This window comes from Triticum aestivum, chromosome 6D (assembly GCF_018294505.1).
Source record: "Triticum aestivum cultivar Chinese Spring chromosome 6D, IWGSC CS RefSeq v2.1, whole genome shotgun sequence".
Taxonomy (NCBI): domain Eukaryota; kingdom Viridiplantae; phylum Streptophyta; class Magnoliopsida; order Poales; family Poaceae; genus Triticum; species Triticum aestivum.
Genome location: NC_057811.1, coordinates 44127305 through 44148213, shown reverse-complemented (window position 1 = coordinate 44148213; position 20909 = coordinate 44127305). Strand labels below are relative to the sequence as shown.

Genomic DNA, 20909 nt, shown 5'->3' with positions numbered 1-20909 from the left:
TAAGATAATTTTTTATCCTCCAATATTATATCCACATCTATCTTTCAAAGAGCATTGTATCATTATGCACGTCCCAAAAAATAAGTAGGTAATTAGCGTTTTTTGCTAGGTGCAATTTTTTTTATCACTGTGTCTGTAATGCGTAAATTTCATACGAAATGGTTCAACTTTTCTAAGAAGTTTGAAGGGGTTCGGAATAGTTTCAAACTAAAACCACGACGCTTATTTCGGAACGGAGGGAGTGCATGCTTGTAAGGAGTAGGGGGATCCGGAAAAGGTGTTTTAAGCTTGTAATCCAAGTCTAACCGAAAGAAACCACCATATCCTTGAAAGAGATATCACCATGAACGTAGGGACGGTGCAATGCTACTCGATTCAGTGAAGATTCTCCTATTCTCTAATGTATAAACACAATAAAGATCTCACATTAATGGCAATTATTAAAATAATTGCAGGACCTCTGCATCTCCATGCCATCGTTTTCTCTAGCAACATTGTTGCGTCATGTGTCCCTTGATTGTTCAACGGCATTTCGCTGCGCCCGACTGTGCGAGTTGTTTAACCACCTAGACCAAAGAAAGCAGCAAAAGTTGTCAACAGCTAATCTCGTAAGATACAATAATATCCTTCAAAAGAATATATATCTTACATGTAGCTTCGACCAGGGCGATGCGATTAAGATATGTCCGTATGATAATTTTAACAACTTGTTTTCTAACGCGTAAATTTAACGAGTTTTTGCAGGAATTTCATAGGATATAATTATGTTTGGGATAATCCAGCAGGTTCTTAGGCGTTCCAAATGTGGTATCTTACTTCTGAAGGAACGATGCACTACCAGGGTGGTTGCACAACCGCTCCTGTCCTTGCTTTTTTCTGATATGATATTTTCTAATCATTTTTTCAACTTTGTATTATTATTTTATTACATTATCTATTTATTTATGGCCGCCATCTGCCCACACCACCATACCAACTATATTCAGTGTCACTTCCTTTCTAGGGTGACATATAGGCACTAGCCACTCTTGCCAGAAAGGGAAAAGTGGGATATGTTGGTTGAAAGGCAAGACACCAAGATTCAGAAATGCACAGGCATCTCATATAATTGGACCATATCCTTTCAGTTGTGCATGCATACAGGTTATTATTTCAGAAACCTTTTGCACACCTCTGAATCAGTTCCAGGTCATAGTTATAGATTATTATCATTTGCAGCAATATTTCATTAAGAAAACACTCCAATTCCTGCAGAAATGAGGGGAAATTCCAGCACGTCGAAGCGGCCCTCATTTATTTGGCGGTTCCACTGATTAGGATGCCAAGCATCCCTCCCTACACTTAGAAGCAAAGCAATATGATACACATATGTATGTGGTCTAGAAACTGCACTGATTACTTGCCTGAACAGAAATGGTTCATCAGCTAACTTCCCATCCAGCTGTGAGTGGGAGCAGTTAGGAACAACCATCATATATATCCCTGTGAGTGCAGTGTGTGTACCATACATAAACTAGTTGGGACAGCTAATAAAATCCAGGATCCATCTGGATAGATTAGATTGGACATTGGAGCTCTTGTTTCCTTCCCTCTCCTGTCCTGCCACATCAGCAGGGGAGCCCACCAGCACTCATGTATGCCCAATCAGTTTGTGCAAACAAGCATAACATACGGTTCATCCAAGCTCAACTGAGATCTCAATTGACCTAAGTTGTGCCACAGATTGAACTGGGATTTCATAGAACATTAGAGAATACGGTACAGTTTGAAGCCGGGGTAAATTTCTCACCCCTGTCAAAATTTATTTCACGGCTCTTGTTGACCTTTTTCTGGTCCAACAAAAGGCGCATAGAACAGTTGGCAGATCCTTGCCTTGTAGACTAAGCCAAACGTTAAGCACTCTCCGAAGTTCTGACTACAGGGTTGTCCGGTTACTTGAATTTGTGGATTCTTTTAGCTGAATCCAGTGTGTTCGACAGAAGCATCGCAATTGTCATTGGCCCGACACCGCCGGGAACTGGTGTGATGGCTCCTGCAACCTTGGAGGCTTCCTCAAAGCAGACATCTCCAACTAGCCGGTAACCTCGAGGACTTGCTGGATCCTGATGCATTCCAAATCAGCAGTGAGTATACCACGCAGGAAATGCAATACACATGCTGCAAGGGGCACGCCCGTAGCAAAAGAGAAAATATACACTAGAAGACATGAGTCAAGTAGAACCTAAAATAAGAAGTCTACAAATTCACCAGAATATTCCAAACGTGGTGTTCATAAAAACTTAAGAAGCTATGCTAGTTGCAACTTCCATAAATATCTGCCCAATGGTGGGAGCACAGGGCTTCATAGAGTTTGATCCCGGGGAGGGACCTGAAGAGAAACACGTACTCCCCAGAAAAACCATGCAGAACTCCCCATATTCTGAGATTGTCAAAATTTTGCATATCTAAACCAAAACATGATACAAAATGTGCAGCATTATAACTGTTTTAACAAACATTATCAAGCTTTTCCATTGAGAAACAGGCGTATGTTAAAAGTAAACAGATCACCTTAGCACTAAAAAGAAAAGAACGGGAAAAGAAGATGGAAAAGGTTCTAGCTAAAAGAGAGTAGGTGCCTTACATCAACCGGATTGATGCCAACATCAATAATAGCAGCTCCAGGCTTTATCCAACTCCCTCTGACCAGGTTAGCAACTCCAACAGCCGCGATTATAATATCTGCTTGTCTTGTTATTTCCTCGGGGTTCTTGGTTTTTGAATGTACAATACTCACAGTTGCATTTGCTTTCTAATAATCATTTGAAAACATATTAAACACTGAAATAAAGTTGATCAAACTATGTTAAATGAAAAACTAGTTCATACTTGTAAGAGTAAAGCAGCAGGCGTCCCCACAATATTGCTCCTTCCAATTACAACAGCTCTCTTCCCTTTTATTTCAACTCCAGATCTGTGTAGCAGCTCCATGCATCCTTTAGGGGTGCATGGAACAAAGAATGGATCCCGACCTTGCATCGCAAGTCGTCCAATGTTCACTGGATGAAAGCCATCAACATCCTTTTCAATACTAACAGCATTCAATATGTTCTCGTCGTTCATATGCTGCAAATTAATTAGAACACACAGGTGAAAAAAGAAGCTCAAGAATCAGTATAGATAGTCATTTTTAACAGAACACTGACAAGAAACACACAAAACCACAATTGGCATATGACCAATAGCCAAAAGCCCAAAATAAAATAAAATGTGTTCATCTGTATTATCCATGAGTTCTAAAGAATGTAACCAGATGGCTTCTGTAACAATTATACAACATCTATGCAGTTACTTGAATTAATAAATGGGAATGTTTGGTGTAGGGTTTAGGGAATCTGCCATTATCGATGCCTTAACAGATCTATTATGCCTGATACATATTTCAGTGGCACGCTACATAATATCTAGGTCAGTAATCACTAGCCAACCAAAAACTAAATAAGATCAAATATGACAGTCCCTTCAGGCAATGAGTTCAACAATTATACTAGCCATTGAGAACTCACGTGAGGTAAGGGCAGCTGAACCAGGATGCCATGCACCGACGGGTCATCGTTGAAGGTTGCTATGTGCTTGATGACCTCGTACTCGGAAGCGTCCTCTGGCAGATTGACCTCATATGACTTGATACCAACCGCGTCGCACGCCTTCTTCTTGTTCCGCACGTATGTCTGGGAATCCTTCCTCGAGCCGACTAGGATGACCGCCAGCCCAGGCACCACCCCGATCGCGTCCTTCATCCTGGCGATCTCAACACCGACTTCCTCCCTTATTTGCTTCGCCACCAGCTTCCCGTCAATGATCTTTGCAGACGCATCGGCCAAAACAGTGGCTACACAAGTAAAGCCATCCATCAACACAATTATAACACCGGAACAACATGATGTAGAACAGGATTTACAGTTATGCATATGTATTTTTATTTTTTAACAACTAACAAGCCAAGCCTCCTCGGATAATTCATCTGTTGCTACACTTAACTAACGCCACAAGAAGAAGGAAATACTATCTCAATGTTGTGCTTCTGCCTGGAGACACCACCGAAGGCGACAGCAGTACACTAACGAATACTTAAAAGACTGCTAGTGAGGCGAGGAGAAGACAAAATGGGCGCGCGCACCTGAGTCGGCGGAAGAGGCGGCGGCGGAGAGCGCGGCCATGCGGCGCGCGCGGGGGAGGAGCGGGAGCGGGGTGACGGCGGCGAGGAGAGGCCTCCTCGGCAACGGCGCCGGGCCGGGGGAGGGGCGGAAGCGGGGCGGCGGCGGGTGGAGGGCGCGGCGGAGGGGGAGGAGGCGGGAGGTGGCGCAGGAGGAGCAGTCGGAGAGTATGGTGGACGCCATCGCCGCTGGGATTCTAGGGGGCCGGAGCTGCGGCGGAGACGGCGGCGGGAGTGGGGGCGAGGTTTTCGCGGATGCGGCGGCGGCGGCGCAAAAGGAGCGGTCGGGCGAGAAAGTCGTGGGCACGGGTCTTTGGAGCAGCGACCTAAACCCCAACTTTGCCCAGGTTTAGAAGGGTAACATTTTTGGGGTAATTAAATGTAGTTTTTTCTTTTGCGAATGGTAATTACTTGTAGGAGTATGATTTTTTTGCGAATGGTAATTAATTGTATTTTAATAGTAAGAACTAAAAGTGTGTGCTTAAAATGCTAAAATTTATATATTATTCATGGGTATGAAACAAAATTTGGACTGATGGAATTTTGCAAAAACCATGAATTCCCGGAATCTTGTTGCTTGTAGAATCTAACTGCCCCTTTAGGGTTCCTTGATTTACAATAGGATCTTCATTGGCCAAGCGAAAGTAGTACCAATAAATTAGTTATAAAAATATTGTAATTTTATTTTCAAATGCTTATAGTAACATATTCATATATGAAGCAAAAATAAAAGTTGCATCTTGAAGATTACATCATATCTAAATGTTATTATGTACTCCCTCCATTCTAAAGTAAGTGTGTGGTCTTAGTTCAAATGAACTAAATTCGTAAGGGAGGGAGTATTTCAGTTCACAAGATGAACATTTTTTAGGTACATCGAGAGCTCGAGAGGCTTTTTTATTTTTATTTTCAAAGGTGAAAGAATTTTTTTTCTTTTGGTAGACTATAAATGTAGGTTTTAGGAACAAAAGCACATGGCGTAGAAAACATCTCTCTAGTACATCATCAAATATTGGCAGTTGAAGCATCAACTTGTACTATGATACAGGGGAAAAAAACACTTTATTAAGCGCCAAACTATTCGTACATCTTACTAGACGTGTCCTATGTGTTCCCAGCAACGGAAGAAATAGGCAACACAACATACAAAAAGATGGAGCACATATCCTCAAAATTCATTACACGCGTAAATCGAAAAAAAAAAGTAACAAGCCATCACTCACTCACATTATATGATTGTTCTGGATTCCCTACAAAATTTTACGAAGCCGCGGGAACGGCAGATTCAACCGGGGACTCTTGTTGTTTCTGCAGTGACTCCCAGTCCACCTCTTTCAGGATCTTGAACCTTTCAGCGATACTCACGAAACCAGAGTGAGGGGCCACCGCACCAGAGGTGCCTGCTTTGTGAACGAGGATTACGGTACTGTCCATGGCAGGTCCGTGAAGCTTCCCGGTCAACAGCACTCGGAGTGGCATAAATAGCGACTTTCCCTGATCACAGGTTAATACAGTAATACAATGCGTATTAGTTGTTTCTTTCAGTTGTATATGGCCAGGAAAAGCATTAGTATTCACGGAGCTGAATGAGGAACTTGGTATCAGCCAGGATTGTCAAGGTTTGTATTGAACAAATTATTTGTTAGCTGTGCTTTCAACATCTCTCTCTAGTTATCATGGTTTAGGTGAGAGATAGGTTGCTTCCAGAAGTTATAGATTCAGTTCAGGCTGAAAAATATGGCAATAAATCTTGTATGTGTTGTGGCAGTTCAAAATTAAAATTAATTTAGATGCTCCAATGGTTTGGCCAAACCATTGAAACAGCCCAGGAACAACCCTTCCGTTGGCAACAAAATCAAACCACAATCGCCCTCAATAACACTGACCTTCCTTTTGTGAGTCTTGCCAAAAGATTTCACCCACTTCTTCCAACCATCATGGCCTTCAGCTAGTGCTTGACCAAGCTCACCACTATCATAAGCAGCAATGAGACCCGATGCAACCTCAGAAAGTTTGTCTTCCACCACAGATTTAGCTTCATCACTGGAGATTAAAAACACGCGGATAAAAAAATCAGTTATTGATAGGAACAAGCCTACCACACTCAGTCAAAGCAATTTACAAGATTACACATTTGGCAACAATTTAGGAGGTAGTTCAGGAAAAGGGTAAATAAATAAATAATGAGACATTAAAGTCTTTTGCAGACCTGCTTAAAGTGTCATGAAGGGGATACGACAATAATTTGCAAAGGGCAGCATCCGCATCTGTTATCAAGTCAATGCCCTCCTTCAAAAGCTCAGCAGCTTCCTGCACAAAATAGTGCATATTGTTAAAGCTTCTCAGGATAGCAACTAGTCCTAAACCTCCTGATGTTGCAACATTTGAAGGAAAAATGATTTGTTCCAAGTATTTGGTTTTAAGTCTTTGCCGCAACATCGCTTTCTTTTGGTGGTTGTGAGAAAGAAACAGAAACTCTTAAAACCAAATACTGTGTCAAATAAGTCTGTGTATCCCTTTAGCATGTAGTTCCAAGGTAAAGAACCTCTGGTGTGTACAGAAAATTGAACTCCAGCCTTACTTTAGCAAAACCACTTTCAGACTCCAGAAGAATGCCTGTGCTCCTCCATCGATCTTCGAAGTCCTTGATGAGCAAATCAGAAGGAAGTGACCGTAGATGCTGTCCATTCATCCATCTATAAACAAACCAGATTATTGTGAAAATAGATCAGTGAATCACGTATACAACTTCCCATGTTCAAGTGAGTCAGAAAGGTCCTGGCAATATGAAAATTGTTAGAATTTTGCTTTACTTCAATTTTGTTGCGTCAAAGACTGCTCCACTTTTATTGACGCGATTGATAGTGAACTTCTCAACTGCAAGTGATGGAACACCAAAGTGAGAATTGATGAAACAAAAGGTCCATATGTTTTTCAAAAACGCCCAGTGTAGTAAAAGTTGACAAACTAACCCAAGTCATCAATGGTGAAGAACTCATTTTCAGTGCCATCACCCCAGCCCAAGAGTGCTAAATAATTGACCATTGCCTGAGGCAGATAGCCCATCTCTTTATACTGTTCAGAGAAAGAAAAACAAATGAGTGTTTCACTTTCACGTCTTTCAAAAGTAAAATATGTCAATAGAAAATGTGAAATTATCAGTAATTAAGTTGAACAATACAGACAATTAGAGAGAAGTATAGCAAGAATACAGTTTGACAGTCACATATTTTGATGCAGGTAAACACCATGTATTTCCAACAATCAGCTAGTTACCTGCCCCACAGAAGTAGCCCCATGACGTTTAGAGAGTTTACTTTTATCAGGAGCCAGAATGAGTGAGACATGGGCAAATAAAGGCATTGCAAATCCAAGAGCCTGCAGAGGAATTGATGAGATGGACATTTTGAAGGTCAGGACTATGATCACACATTTCGAAGGTCAAGACTATAATCACGACACACAATAAAAGCAGGTGCAGGAAATTACTTTATAAATGAGGGCTTGCCGTAATGTGTTTGGTAGGTGCTCCTCAGCTCTGGAAAAAACAAGAGAATGCATGAATTCTGTGCCAGATGGCCACAAGTAAATGAATTCAGTGCCAGATGATCAAAAGTAAGGACCAAGATGTAATAACTTTTCATTACCTGATAACGTGAGAGATGCGCATGGTAGCATCATCAACCGTAACACAGAAGTTATACACTGGCTGGCCATTGCTTCTCATGATCACGAAATCACCAAGTGTGTTTAGATTCCAACTGACCTTTATAAAACTATCCGATGGTCAGTGTATGTATATCATTGTGCGACACACAATTCACAATATTTGAATTGCTAACGTAGTAAGCATAAGAGTAGTTGATGGTGTGAATGTATGGTAATGTGAAAGCATAAGCTCAAACACTTTATGTCATTACCTCACCACGAATAAGGTCGTTAATTTTCAGTGAACCTTCCTTTGGCACTCGGAAACGGTAAGTATAAGGTGTGCCTTTCTCTAACTCTTGTTGAACTTCTGCATCTGAAGCAGTAGCCCACTTCCCCATGTATACAGGAGGAATCTTCATCTGATTCGCAGTTACCTTCATTTTCTCAAGTTCCTAAAGTATCAATAACACTTGTTAGACGAGCTACTATTTGATCAGTAAATATTGCAGCCAGGCCAGGCCATGAGTTTACTTGAAATAACGCCCTCAAATTGTTCACCGGGTTTTAAATGACTCATACATAGTGGTCATGGTAGGATATGTCACGTTTAATTTTTCATGAGAAGCACAAAATCCCAAGCATTTTACTCAAAGGCAACCAAAATAATTCATTTGAGGAACTTTAATCAGCTCCCATGTTGATAAGAGCCAACAAAAACAGCCTATGCTAGTACATATATGTGGAACTTGGAACCAGGAAACTCATGTATCACTAAGCAGGCAAAAATGCAGGTCAGGAGAGGGGGAAAAAGATACCTCACTAGAGCAGAAGCAGCGATAAACAGCACCAGACTCCATTAGCTTCTGGGCATGCTCTTTGTACAGAGCATTGCGCTCAGACTGGCGGTAAGGGCCGAAATCGCCACCAATGTCCGGGCCTAAACAGGTACACGTATGAGCACAACAATTTGCAGGTAACAGATTCTACTCACTCTAGTGATTAACTACTCCAATTCAGCGGGATAAGCAAACACAATCCAGACTCCAGAGTAGGAATTCGTTCTTAAACTCTAGTCATCGAAAAGCCCTCGGTCACCTTCGTCCCAGTCGAGGCCGAGCCAGGAGAGGTCGCTGAGGACGGCCTCCTCGGACTTCTTGGTGGAGCGCTCGAGGTCGGTGTCCTCGACGCGGAGGACGAACTTGCCGCCCCTGGAGCGCGCGAAGAGGTAGTTGAAGAGCGCGGTGCGGGCGCCCCCGACGTGGAGGTTGCCGGTGGGCGACGGCGCGAAGCGGACGCGGACCGGGCCGCCGCCGCCGTCCGCGGAGGCGCGGGCGGCGAGTGCGCGGCGGCCGAGGCGCGGGGTCACGGACGGGAGGAGGCCGACGCGGAGCCGCGACGACGACCCCATGAAGCTGCTCGCCGCCATCTCGTCGCCTTCTTCGCCGGGTGGTGGATTGGATTGCGACGAGGTGAGGAAGATTTGACGAGGATAGGCTGGGTTCGGGGGCCCAAGCCCTAGCCACCGTGCTGCTATAGCCCAGGAAGCCCTGATCACCACCTGAAGCGAGGCCTGGTTGGTGTCTGGCTGACGTGTGGGACCTACTATACTTAGCATGTTTTTTTTAGAAATTTCGTATCTCTCCTCATTTCACTTTTCTTCCCACCAGCCCTTCATCCAACCTCCCTCCGTTCCTAAATATAAATCTTTATAGAGATTTTATTATGGACCACATACGGATGTATGTAGATGCATTTTAGAATGTAGATTCATGTAGTCCATAGTGGAATCTCTACAAAGACTTATATTTAGAAACACAGGGAGTATATAATAATCAATCATATTAATTACTTACCTTCTGAACCAATTTCACTTTATTTTACTTACCAAACTTCTAATCAAAATATAAGGTAATTCACGGTCAGAATTTGATGAACATTTATTTACAAAATCGCATTATTATTGATAGGTAAACCACAAGCTAACATACTAGAATATTTATATCCCGTTGCAACGCACGGGCATTGTTCTAGTACCATTAAACAGATGTCAAATTACAACACGAAATCACGAAAACCATGATAGAAAAAAAGAGAGGACACATGTCGAGAAACATTTGCAAGAAAACTCCATTGAAGCAGATTTCTGCAACAGCCATTGTTGCCGCTTAACGTCTTCGGAGACGAAGAAACACCATCGCCCATAAAAGGCTTTGTGAGCTGAAGAAAAGGCCTGCCGCCGGCAAGGTCATTGTCGTTGTGGCGCATCGACCGGGGATCATCCCCGTGCTCCTCAAAGCCCAGATCCGCTCCATGCCATCGATGTCGTTGAGGCAAAACACTGGAACTGCCACCCACAAGCCTCCAACCTTGTTCTTGGACCTTCATCTTCCCCCAAACAAAGACGGCACCACACGAGATGAGATCCGTCATAGACACAACAAACACCACTAGATCCATCGCATCAAGAAAACGATGGGATACGGTTCCCACAGATCCCTTGATTTCACCACCAAGGACGTCATCGAGATAGGGCTGAGATCAGGGAATTTTTTATTCCAAACGTCAGCGTCACGACCATCCAATCGCCACAACGGAACACACTAAACCTAACCCTAACTACAGCCAAGCGGAAACCCAGGGTTCCCTCACCCATCTGTCGTCGGAATGGCGGCCGGAGAGCAAGAGAACCCACGGCCTCGCCGGCAGAGCGCTGGCGGACTCTGTCGCCTACCTGGTCGCTTTTTCCTATACGAGAGGGAGCATGTACTAGTAGTTCTGCTCAAACTTACCACGGTTTAGGCTGGGTTTGAGGGCCCAAGCCCTAGCCACCGTATTTATATAGCCCACGAAGACCTGAAACACCGCTAAAAAACCGAAGACCTAAAGCTAGGCATGGTTGGTGTCCAACTAACGTGTGGGCCCTACTTAGGGCATCTCCTTTGTGTAAAAACAAAAACTTAGGGCATCTCCAACGCACTAGTCACGAAATCAAACACTGTAACGTGTCCATGGACAGGGACAGGGAAGCTTGCAATCCAACGCCAGTCACCAAAATTTTGCTATTTGTTTGGTTTCATGAATCACTTCCTCCAGTGCATCGGAGCTCAGACACACGTGCATAACCCGACGATGGATAGAGAGGTAGGGCGATCGACTCGGGTGCCAAGTGCAGCGCTCGCACATTCCTCCACTTCCCGGGCACGCACATGACGGTTGCCTTGACCATGTTCTCCACCACCTCGCGCCATCGTCGTGTGACCTACCTGCACTGCACCGCACGTGTCGACCTCCACACACTCTTACAGCTGACGGGGATCTTGAGACGATTGTCGATCAGGACCATGCCGTGTCGTGTGATAGCGGGGAGGGAGTGCGGTGGTCGAGCTATGTTCCACGTGGAGCTTGGTGTGGACGCATACAAGAGGCCAACGAGGTACAAGATGGGGAGCTTCCATGCGATGCTACCAGGCTCTTTCGGGTTGTCGCGCGCGGCGATAGAACCCAACAGCAACGAGTGGGACATTCAACGTTAGTCGCAACTCCTCATCATCTCTTGCGCGATACATTACACAACCCAACGCGAGATTTTGACGGTATCCTTGCGATCAACTCCTTGAACACTATACCTAATTATCCTCGCTACCGGCTTGTACTATTTTCTCATTTTCGTATCCCCGTGTACCCAAGAGTCGTCTTTATAATCACCTAGTTGTGAAGTAATATATGATAACTTGAAAGTAACCATCTGGTATCTGGATTTACGATATTCTCGTGGTCTAATAACATAAGTAAACGTTAACAAAACTATATGAACATCATTATTACCCTAAAAATGTCCTCTCGTTATTGTCGGCATCCTTATCAACAATACATGAGCTAGTCCAAAGGTCTGGCTCTGGATCTGTTTGGTGTGTATCATTCTACACGTGCAATTAGGTTTTCATCCGAATCTGCCGTTCAAAAACCAATGCAATTCTAGCATAGAAATATAAAACTTAATTATGAATATAAAAATAGAATAACAACAACTTTATTATTTCCTCTAGGCATATTTACAGTAGGCACACAAACACAACAAAGACTCACCATATTCTCCTTGAGACATCACCAGCAAGGCAATTCTCAGCAACTAGTGGTAGACCTTAAGACGATCTCCAAACCTTCGCAAAAACACTAGGAAACTCACAAATCAATTTTTGAACAGGGACTTCTACCGCATAGGAGTCTCCAGTCTCCAAGAGTACCAAGATCCACCAAGGAAACAAGGAGGAATCAACTTTTCCTTTAGTGGAAACATAGGTTGGGCACTTCTCTTTAACTCCACAAAATATCAACAAGTTTGAGTTGAAGCGAAGGGAGTTCTCCAAGAAATTGGAGCTAGAACAATGGAGAGTGAGAATGGAGGCGTCGCCTCCTTCGTGGGGAAGAAGGGGCCTATTAATAGCGCCCCCACCCCCAATCCAACCATTACGACATGTTTTTTGCATGGCCCGAAAGTTTCAGGCAACCCTAGAAGTTTCAAGCCAAGTTCCGAACAGGTCTTGGGGCTTACAAAAGGTTTGCAACTGGGTTGCACACTTTATGGATGCTCCGAAAGTTGTCTGGACCTAACTGAAAGTACCGGGCCTCAGAATTTTTGGGCCAAGTTTCGGGAAGGCTATGTGATTTATAGAAGGTTTGCAGAAGATCACAAACTCTTTGAACACCTCGAAGGTGACCAAACCTTGCCCTAGAAGAGCCAGGCCTCGGAAGTCCAGGCTAAGCAGAACAATGGAACTTCAGTCTATGGCACTCTCTCTCAGATGATTCCCGCAATATCTATAGTGCAATTGCCCTACCGCCTGAAATGAAACATAAAATTCATCCACAAAATCATATTTTCCCTTTTCGAAATGGGGGGGGGGCAACTGAGGGAGTCCTGGATTAGGGGGTCCTCGGACAGCCAGACTATATACTTTAGCCGGACTGTTGGACTATGAAGATACAAGATTGAAGACTTCGTCTCGTGTCCGCATGGGACTCTCCTTGGCGTGGAAGACAAGCTTGGCAATACAGATATGTAGATCTCCTCCCTTGTAACCGACTCTGTGTAACCCTAGCCCCCTCCGGTGTCTATATAAACCGGAGGGTTTAGTCCGTAGGACAACAACAATCATACCATAGGCTAGCTTCTAGGGTTTAGCCTCTACGATCTCGTGGTAGATCAACTCTTGTAATACTCATATCATCAAGATCAATCAAGCAGGAAGTAGGGTATTACCTCCATCGAGAGGGCCCGAACCTGGGTAAACATCGTGTCCCCCGCCTCCTGTTACCATCCGCCTTAGACGCATAGTTCGGGACTCCCTACCCGAGATCCACCGGTTTTGACACCGACATTGGTGCTTTCATTGAGAGTTCCACTGTGCCGTCACCGTAAGGCTAGATGGCTCCTTCGATCATCGGCAACGATGCGATCCAGGGTGAGGTTTTCCTCCCCGGACAGATCTTCGTATTCGGCGGCTTCGTACTGCGGGCCAACTCGCTTGGCCATCTGGAGCAGATCGAGAGCTACGCCCCTGGCCATCAGGTCAGGTTTGGAAACTTGAACTATACTGCCGACATCCGCGGAGACTTGATTTTCGACGGATTCGAGCTCATGTCAGGTGCGCCGCACAATCACGACGAGCATGACTTAGCTCTGCCGTCGGACGGTGTTCGGGAGATCACACCTGCAACTACTCCGGCCCTCAATCCGGAACAAATTGCGTCATCCGAGGACGGGTGGATGGACCCCGCCACTGAGGCCGCACACTCAGTGGCGATAGAGCCGAATACTGACTTCACCTCCTACGAGACCCGTGTTGCCGAACCGTTGGATTCGTCCCCGGCCATGGGCTCCGAGCCGCCTGCGTCCGTGCCTATCGAATCCAATTGGGCACCGATCATGGAGTTTACCTCCGCGGATATCTTTCAGCCCTCGCCCTTTGGCGACGTGCTAAACTCGTTGAGGTCTCTCTCCCTGTCAGGAGACCCTTGGCCGAACTATGTCCGGCTAGAATGGGATGCGGACGACGAAGAAATTCGCTCCCCACCCACCACCCACTTAGTAGCCACTGTCGACGATTTAACCGACATGCTCGACTTCGGCTCTGAAGACATCGACGGTATGGACGACGATGCAGGAGACAAAGAAGAACCACCGCCCACAGGGCGCTGGACTGCCACCTCATCGTATGACATATACATGGTGGACACCCCCAAAGAAGGGGATGGCGATAAGACAACGGAGGATAATCCCTCCAAGAAGCAATCCAAGCACCGACGTCAGCGGCGCCGCTCTAAGTCCCGCCATAGCAAAAGTAGCGATACCGGCACAAGAGACAATAACGCTCCGGATAGTGCCGAAGACGACGATAATCCCCTCCAGCCAGACCTCGAGCGGGAGGATGAACAAGCTAGCCCTCCGGAACAGGCAGCAGACGGAGAATCAGCGGATGACAATTACATGCCTCTCTCGGAAGACGAGGTGAGCCTCAGCGACGAAGAATTTATCGTGCCTGAGGATCCCGTCGAGCAGGAGCGCTTCAAGCGCCGGCTTATAGCCACAGCAAACAGCCTGAAGAAAAAGCAACAACAGCTTCGAGCTGATCAAGATCTGCTAGCGGATAGATGGACTGAAGTCCTTGCGGCCGAGGAATACGAACTCGAACGCCCAACCAAGAGTTACCCAAAGAGTAGGTTGCTACCCCAACTCGAGGAGGAAGCATTAAAACCTACATCACCAGCGTATGATGCGGCTGATCGGCCACCTCGTGGCCGAGACAGAGGGGCATATCAGCCCGAAGTCCAGACCGCACCCCGTCGCCAGACAAACAAAAACACCAAGGCCCGGGGCAACACGCGGGACCTGCGAGACATATTGGAAAACAAAGCAGGACATACAAGATCGATCTACGGATCACGGGGTCGCGCCCCAACGCGTGACGTTGATCGTCACGCCGGATAAACTAAAAGCAAATCCGGCCGGGCCGAATACGGCAGACAAGACTCGTATGAACTGCGTCGTGACATAGCCCGGCACAGAGGCTCCACACACCCCCTATGCTTCACCGATGAAGTAATGGATCATGAATTCCCAGAAGGGTTTAAACCCATGAACATTTAATTATATGATGGTACTACAGACCCCGCGGTATGGATAGAAGACTTCTTCCTCCACATTCACATGGCCTGCGGGGACGATCTACACGCCATCAAGTACCTCCCGCTAAAACTCAAAGGGCCGGCTCGGCATTGGCTGAATAGCTTGCCGGCAAACTCCATCGGAAGTTGGGAGAGCCTGGCAGATGCGTTCCTGGACAATTTCTAGGGCACTTATGTGCGACCGCCGGATGCTGACGATTTAAGTCATATAACTCAGCAGCCAAGGGAATCGGCCAGGAAATTCTGGAGCCGGTTCCTAACTACGAAGAACCAAATTGTTGACTGTCCGGATGCAGAGGCCTTAGCGGCATTTAAGCATAACATCCGTGACGAGTGGCTTGCCCGGCACCTCGGTCAAGAGAAGCCAAAATCCATGGCAGCCCTCACGACACTTATGACCCGCTTTTGTGCGGGCGAAGATAGCTGGTTGGCTGGTAGTAACAACACAGCAAGCAAACCTGGCACATCAGAGGCCAGGGATAGCAATGGCAAACCACGACGCAACAAACACAAGCGTCGCAAATATGGTGAAAACGCCGAAGATACGGTAGTTAATGCCGGGTTTAGTGGCTCAAAGTCCAGTCAGCGGAAAGGGCCCCTCAAAAATAACAATTCGGGTCCATCCAGTCTGGACCGCATACTCGATCATCAATGCCAAATTCATGGCACCCCAGGGACGCCAGCCACCCATACCAACAGAGAATGTTGGGTCTTCAAACAAGCCGGCAGGGCAAGCGCCAAAAACAGTGAAGGAGGGTCTCAAAGCGATGATGGCGACGAAGAGCCCAGATCACCGAACACAGGAGGGCAAAAGAAGTTTCCCCCGCAAATCCAAACGGTGCACGTGGTAAACACCACCCAAATTCCCAACCCGGACCGGATATACACCCCTAGGGATGCCAACTTAACGGAACTAGTCGTCCCACAAGATAAACTAGGGCCGGTCACCTTCAACCGCACGGATCGTCCGGTTAACGCCAATCAGGGCAACCCAGCCGCACTAGTCCTCGACCCAATAATTGACGGGTTCCACCTCACACGAGTGCTTATGGACGGAGGCAGCAGTTTAAACCTGCTTTACCAGGACACAGTACGCAAGATGGGCATCGATCATTCGGTGATCAAAACCGCTAAAGCCACTTTCAGAGGCATTATACCAGGTGTGGAAGCCAGCTGTACAGGCTCCATCGCCCTGGAGGTAGTCTTCGGATCACCTGACAATTACTGTACCGAAGAGTTAATCTTCGAAATCGTCCCCTTCCACAGTGATTATCAGGCACTGCTCGGACGACCCGCGTTCGCTCGATTCAACGCGGTGCCACATTATGCCTACCGTAAGCTCAAAATGCCCGGTCCACGCGGCGTCATCACGGTTAATGGCAAGGACGCAACGAGCAGCACCTTGCAGTCGAACCTCGAGTCGACGGCCAGGCTCCCGGACACAGTCAAAGGACTCCGAACTACTTTGCGGAAGGATAGCCCGGCTCGTCCGGAGCTCAGTTAAACACTCCGGCGAAGGCCAGGACAGGCCGCACTCAGCGGCTCAACCGCTCTCCGGCACGCAAACATTTCTTACACTTCCTTCGCAGGTTCACCTTTGCGCCGACCAGGACGGGTGGTACGGAGGCAGCCCGAACGCGCAAGGGAATCCTTAGATATTCCCCGCGATGACCATCCGACTATACTGCAGATCCGCACGCAGCTTCTTCTTCCCTGGTCTCAGCAGGTTCCACAGCGTACTTCTTTTCCATTATTACCTGTCTTATACGCATCGACGTACTATTCAAATAAAATATGTGGATTTGTATGACGCTTTTCTGATGGCATTTCTTATTAAAACTCTTTTGTCGAATGGCATCCGTACACCGCGATATGCCTTTAAACGTACCAGGGGCTTCGTTTTACCCACAGTACGGCAATAAAGTCCGAACACCTTCGTGGAAGTTTGGCACCCCGAACTTATAGCACTATATGCATCAGCTCCGAATCATGTCTTGGGTCAATAGTTGGGTTTGCCCGGCTCCCATGTTTTGGTACCTTACGTTCCGCTATATCGGCTAAGGTAGCACTGGGAGAACTACTATGATTGTGTCCCGGTTCTTCCGGACGAGCACCTCAGTAGAGAAAGCCGAAAACTGACTGTCATGATATGGCGAGAGCTGGTCAGCTGTTCGAGAGGTCGTATAATCTTTAAGGATTTCTCCCGCATAATGCCATAACCAATGCAGCGTGCGATGGATCGGTTTTTCCTCCGATCAGGTGCTTATAGAGCCCCTAGTACGGTCTTCCGAACACGAGGGGCTGCGCCTACCTTACTAAAGCTCCTATGGCTAAGTGAGAGTGATAAAGCCCTATAGTCTGATTGCCTGGTTCGTTGTGCTGAGCACCTCCTTCGAAGGACCCAAAACTGGGATAAAGAGTGCTCAGGTTTATCCCGAACACCCCCGTACTTCTTACGTGGGGGCAGAAGCCGACGACTGGCCAACTCTCAGGTTTAACATATAAAACGGCCGCACAGGAGGGTAAACTTTTATATAACAGGCAATAAATAAATGACCTTGTTCAAACATTACAAAGGACAACATGATTGGCATTCATGGAAATATAATGTCCTTGGTGCATAGCTCCGCTGCAAGGTAGGATCCTTTTAGGACACTTTCATAATATAATTCGGGCTTGCGGTGCTCCTTCCCCTCTGGCGGCCCTTCGGTCATCAGCTTCTCAGCATCCATCTTCCCCTAGTGCACCTTTGCGCGGGCGAAGGCCATTCGCGCACCCTCTATGCAGACCGACCGCTTGATGACATCAAGTCGAGGGCAAGCGCTTACAAGCCGCTTCACGAGCCCGAAGTAGCTGCTTGGAATCGGCTCGGCAGGCCATAGACGGATAACCAAATCTTTCATGGCTAGTTCCGGCGCCTTATGCAGTTCGATCAGCTGTTTCAGTTGATCGGCAAAAGGCACCGGATAATTCGGTGCCAAATACTACGATCAGAAGAGCTTATCCGCAGTGTTCCTTTCTTCGGCCCGGTAGAATTGGGCGGCATCCGATATGCTGCGGGGCAGCTCCGCAAATACCCCTGGAGAAATCCGAATTCAAAATTCGAAACATAATCTTCTCCTCAAATACTTGCTATACAAGGAAAAAGCCTTACCCGCCGCGATCTTCCTCGCCTCTTGGATCCCCTGCAGGGCGCTTTGGGTTTCCCCCCGGGCATCGCTCGTGGCTTGATGCGCCTTGGTGAGTTCGGATTCTTTCTCCGTTAAACTCTGCTCCAAGGTCTCGCATTTCTTCACGGCCTCTTGCAGCTCCTGCTCAGCTTTAATAACCCTGGCCTCGTACTTCTCACGAAGAGCCTGCTCTGTGGTTGCCTTTTTCTCGGCCTCGGCCACAGCCTTCTTAAGGGCCTCGACTTCGGTCACCATCCCTAGTGCAAATCATGAAGCCTATTTCATCATACTGAAAATTCATTCGCAATAAACGCGAACAAGACTTGTGCCTACCTTGTTTATCTCCCAACTGCATTTTCAACTGGCCAAGTTCTTCTTTGGCCCGCTCCAGACTTTGATTCAGTCCGGAGATCTCCGCAGTATGAGAGGCAGCAGTCGCTACAGACGCCTGCTTATAACAGAAGAGAAATAGATGTCATTCAATGAGTCTTCCTGCGAACATAAAATTTGATCCTCTGTCCGTCTTTTTCCTTTCACCGAACAGTGTATCAGGGGCTACTATCCATACCATGGCACTCTTCAAAAAACATACCTCAAAACCTTTTATAAGGCTGATACAGGCTCCATTCAGTCCACTCTTAGCAGACTGAATCTTCTCAATCACCGCACCCATAAGGGCACGGTGTTCATCGATGATGGAGGCGCTCTTCAGCGCCACCAACAAAGCATCCGACACCTTTGGTTGGACAGAGGTTGCCGGTATGCCCCCTCCAGCTGGGAGAGGCTGCCTGCCTGATTCTGGAGCCGTATTGGTCTTCGGAACTGCACCCGGCTGGGAGCCGAATTCAAGATGGTCCCCGCCGTCAGCTCCCATGGGAATTTTCTCCCCCATGTGTTCGGCCCCTGAAGTTTGACCTCCAGGCGCCGCCTTCACGGTCTTTTCCTCTCCTCCTTGGCCGGGGTCCCTCTAGGACGAAACCTCGGTGGTATTCACCTGTTCGAAGGAAGGGGCCTTCGGGGGCGTCCCGTTTTCCATAGCATCCGAGCTAAGCGAATCCTCTGATGAGGATTGTTCGGTACAGGACCTCGCCGGACTACAAAAAATATGGCTCAGGTTAAAAATATTATGCCATGATGAGTCTGGACACATAAACGTATTCGGACTGTATATACTCACGAGTTCACCAGGGGCTGGGCCCTGGGATCCCACGCCGGGCCGCTGTCGGCGGCGGCAGTAGACTCCTCCGGAGGAGGAACTTTTCCCCTTTTAGGCGACTCAGCCTCCAAGTGTGCGGAGGCCGTCCTCTTCTTTCTTTCCCCCGTAGGGGATTCATCTTTCCCCTCCTCCTCGTCCTCTTCGGAGGCAGAACGGGCTTCAGAGCCTTCGGATATTGTGTCCAAAGTGCCGCGGCGACGAAGGCCGCCCCGGGTCTTTTTGGCCTCCTTCTCGGCCGTCTTCTTCGGCACCTTGTAAGGCGCCGGGACCAGCATCTTCGTCAGAAGTGGGACGGCCGGTTCTTCGGGCAGCGGGGCCGGACAATGGATCCGCTCCGCCTTCTTCGTCCAGCCCTAGGAGAATTATGGAAAACGCATTAAGCGCTTCCCTTGGGTTATGCGGACAAAAAGTACGATTACTTATCGAACTTGCAGGGCGGGACAGTTGGAACCCGCGGTCTTCGGCGGAGTCCGGCCATGATTTGCTGGACTTGAAAAGCACCTTCCAGATGTCCTTGTGCGAGGAGCCGAAAAGCTCTCGCAAGGTTTGGTGCTTGGCCGGATCGAATTCCCATAGATTGCAAGTCCGGTATTGACAAGGCAGGATCCGGCGAACTAGCATCACCTGGACCACATTGACAAGTTCAATGTTCTTGTCTCCCATATCTTTAACGCGCGTCTGGAGCACCGACAATTCGTCGGACGAGGACCAGTTCAGGCCCTTCTTGACCCAGGATGTAAGCCGCGGGGGGCACCGGATCGAAATTCGGGAGTAGCGGCCCATTCCGTGCCGCGCGGCTCGGTGATGTAAAACCACTGCTATTGCCACTCCTTGACCGAATCGTTAAAGGTGCCTGTTGGCCATGTAACGTTAGGCATCTTGCTCACCATAGCGCCCCTGCACTCGGCATGCTCACCACCCACTACCTTGGGCTTCACATTAAAAATCTTCAGCCATAAGCCGAAGTGTGGCGAGATGCGGAGGAAGGCCTCGCACACAACAATGAATGTCGAGATGTTGAGGAAAGAATTAGGGGATAGATCGTGAAGATCGATCCCATAATAATACATGATGCCGCGAACGAACGGGTGGAGGGGAAATCCTAGCCCGCGGACAAAGTGAGGAAGGAATACAACCCTCTCGTGGGGTTCCGGAGTAGGGACGATCTGTCCCGCCGTCGGGAGACGATGGCTGATTTTCTTGGCCAGATACCCGGCCTCCCGAAGCTTTTTGATATCCTTCTCCTGGACGGTAGAGGCCATCCATTTGCCTCCTGCTCCAGATCCGGACATTTTCGGAAGGCCTTTGTGCGCAGAGAAGATGAACGCTTGGGCGCTGGAGCTTGGGCGGAGGGGAATGGATCGGGAAGTAGAAAGCATGGGTGCGAAAGGGAGTCCTTATCCCCTTATAAAGGCAGCAGGGATTCTGCGCCTCCCCACTTGCCTGGTAAAACCGCTTATTCCCCAAGCGCCGTAATTGATGGCACGGTTGG

The 20909-nt window shown here is 47.5% G+C and overlaps 2 protein-coding genes across 2 annotated transcripts; both read right to left on the bottom strand.

Moving 5' to 3' along the window:
- Window positions 1-1648: 1648 nt before the first annotated feature.
- On the bottom strand, window positions 1649-4518 carry LOC123143402 (bifunctional protein FolD 4, chloroplastic). Its single transcript, XM_044562318.1, has 5 exons — window positions 4160-4518; window positions 3546-3871; window positions 2869-3105; window positions 2624-2791; window positions 1649-2102 (listed from the first exon to the last, which is right to left on the bottom strand). Exons 1-5 carry the CDS (start codon window positions 4377-4379, stop codon window positions 1932-1934), a joined length of 1122 nt encoding a protein of 373 aa, XP_044418253.1. The 5' UTR covers window positions 4380-4518; the 3' UTR covers window positions 1649-1931.
- A 717-nt stretch (window positions 4519-5235) lies between these two features.
- Window positions 5236-9351, bottom strand: LOC123143401 (glutamate--tRNA ligase, chloroplastic/mitochondrial). The gene is made up of 12 exons (XM_044562317.1): window positions 8942-9351; window positions 8662-8783; window positions 8116-8298; window positions 7843-7961; window positions 7685-7733; window positions 7472-7573; window positions 7168-7270; window positions 7009-7072; window positions 6777-6891; window positions 6405-6505; window positions 6082-6238; window positions 5236-5689 (listed from the first exon to the last, which is right to left on the bottom strand). Exons 1-12 carry the CDS (start codon window positions 9270-9272, stop codon window positions 5456-5458), a joined length of 1680 nt encoding a protein of 559 aa, XP_044418252.1. The 5' UTR covers window positions 9273-9351; the 3' UTR covers window positions 5236-5455.
- Window positions 9352-20909: the final 11558 nt, after the last annotated feature.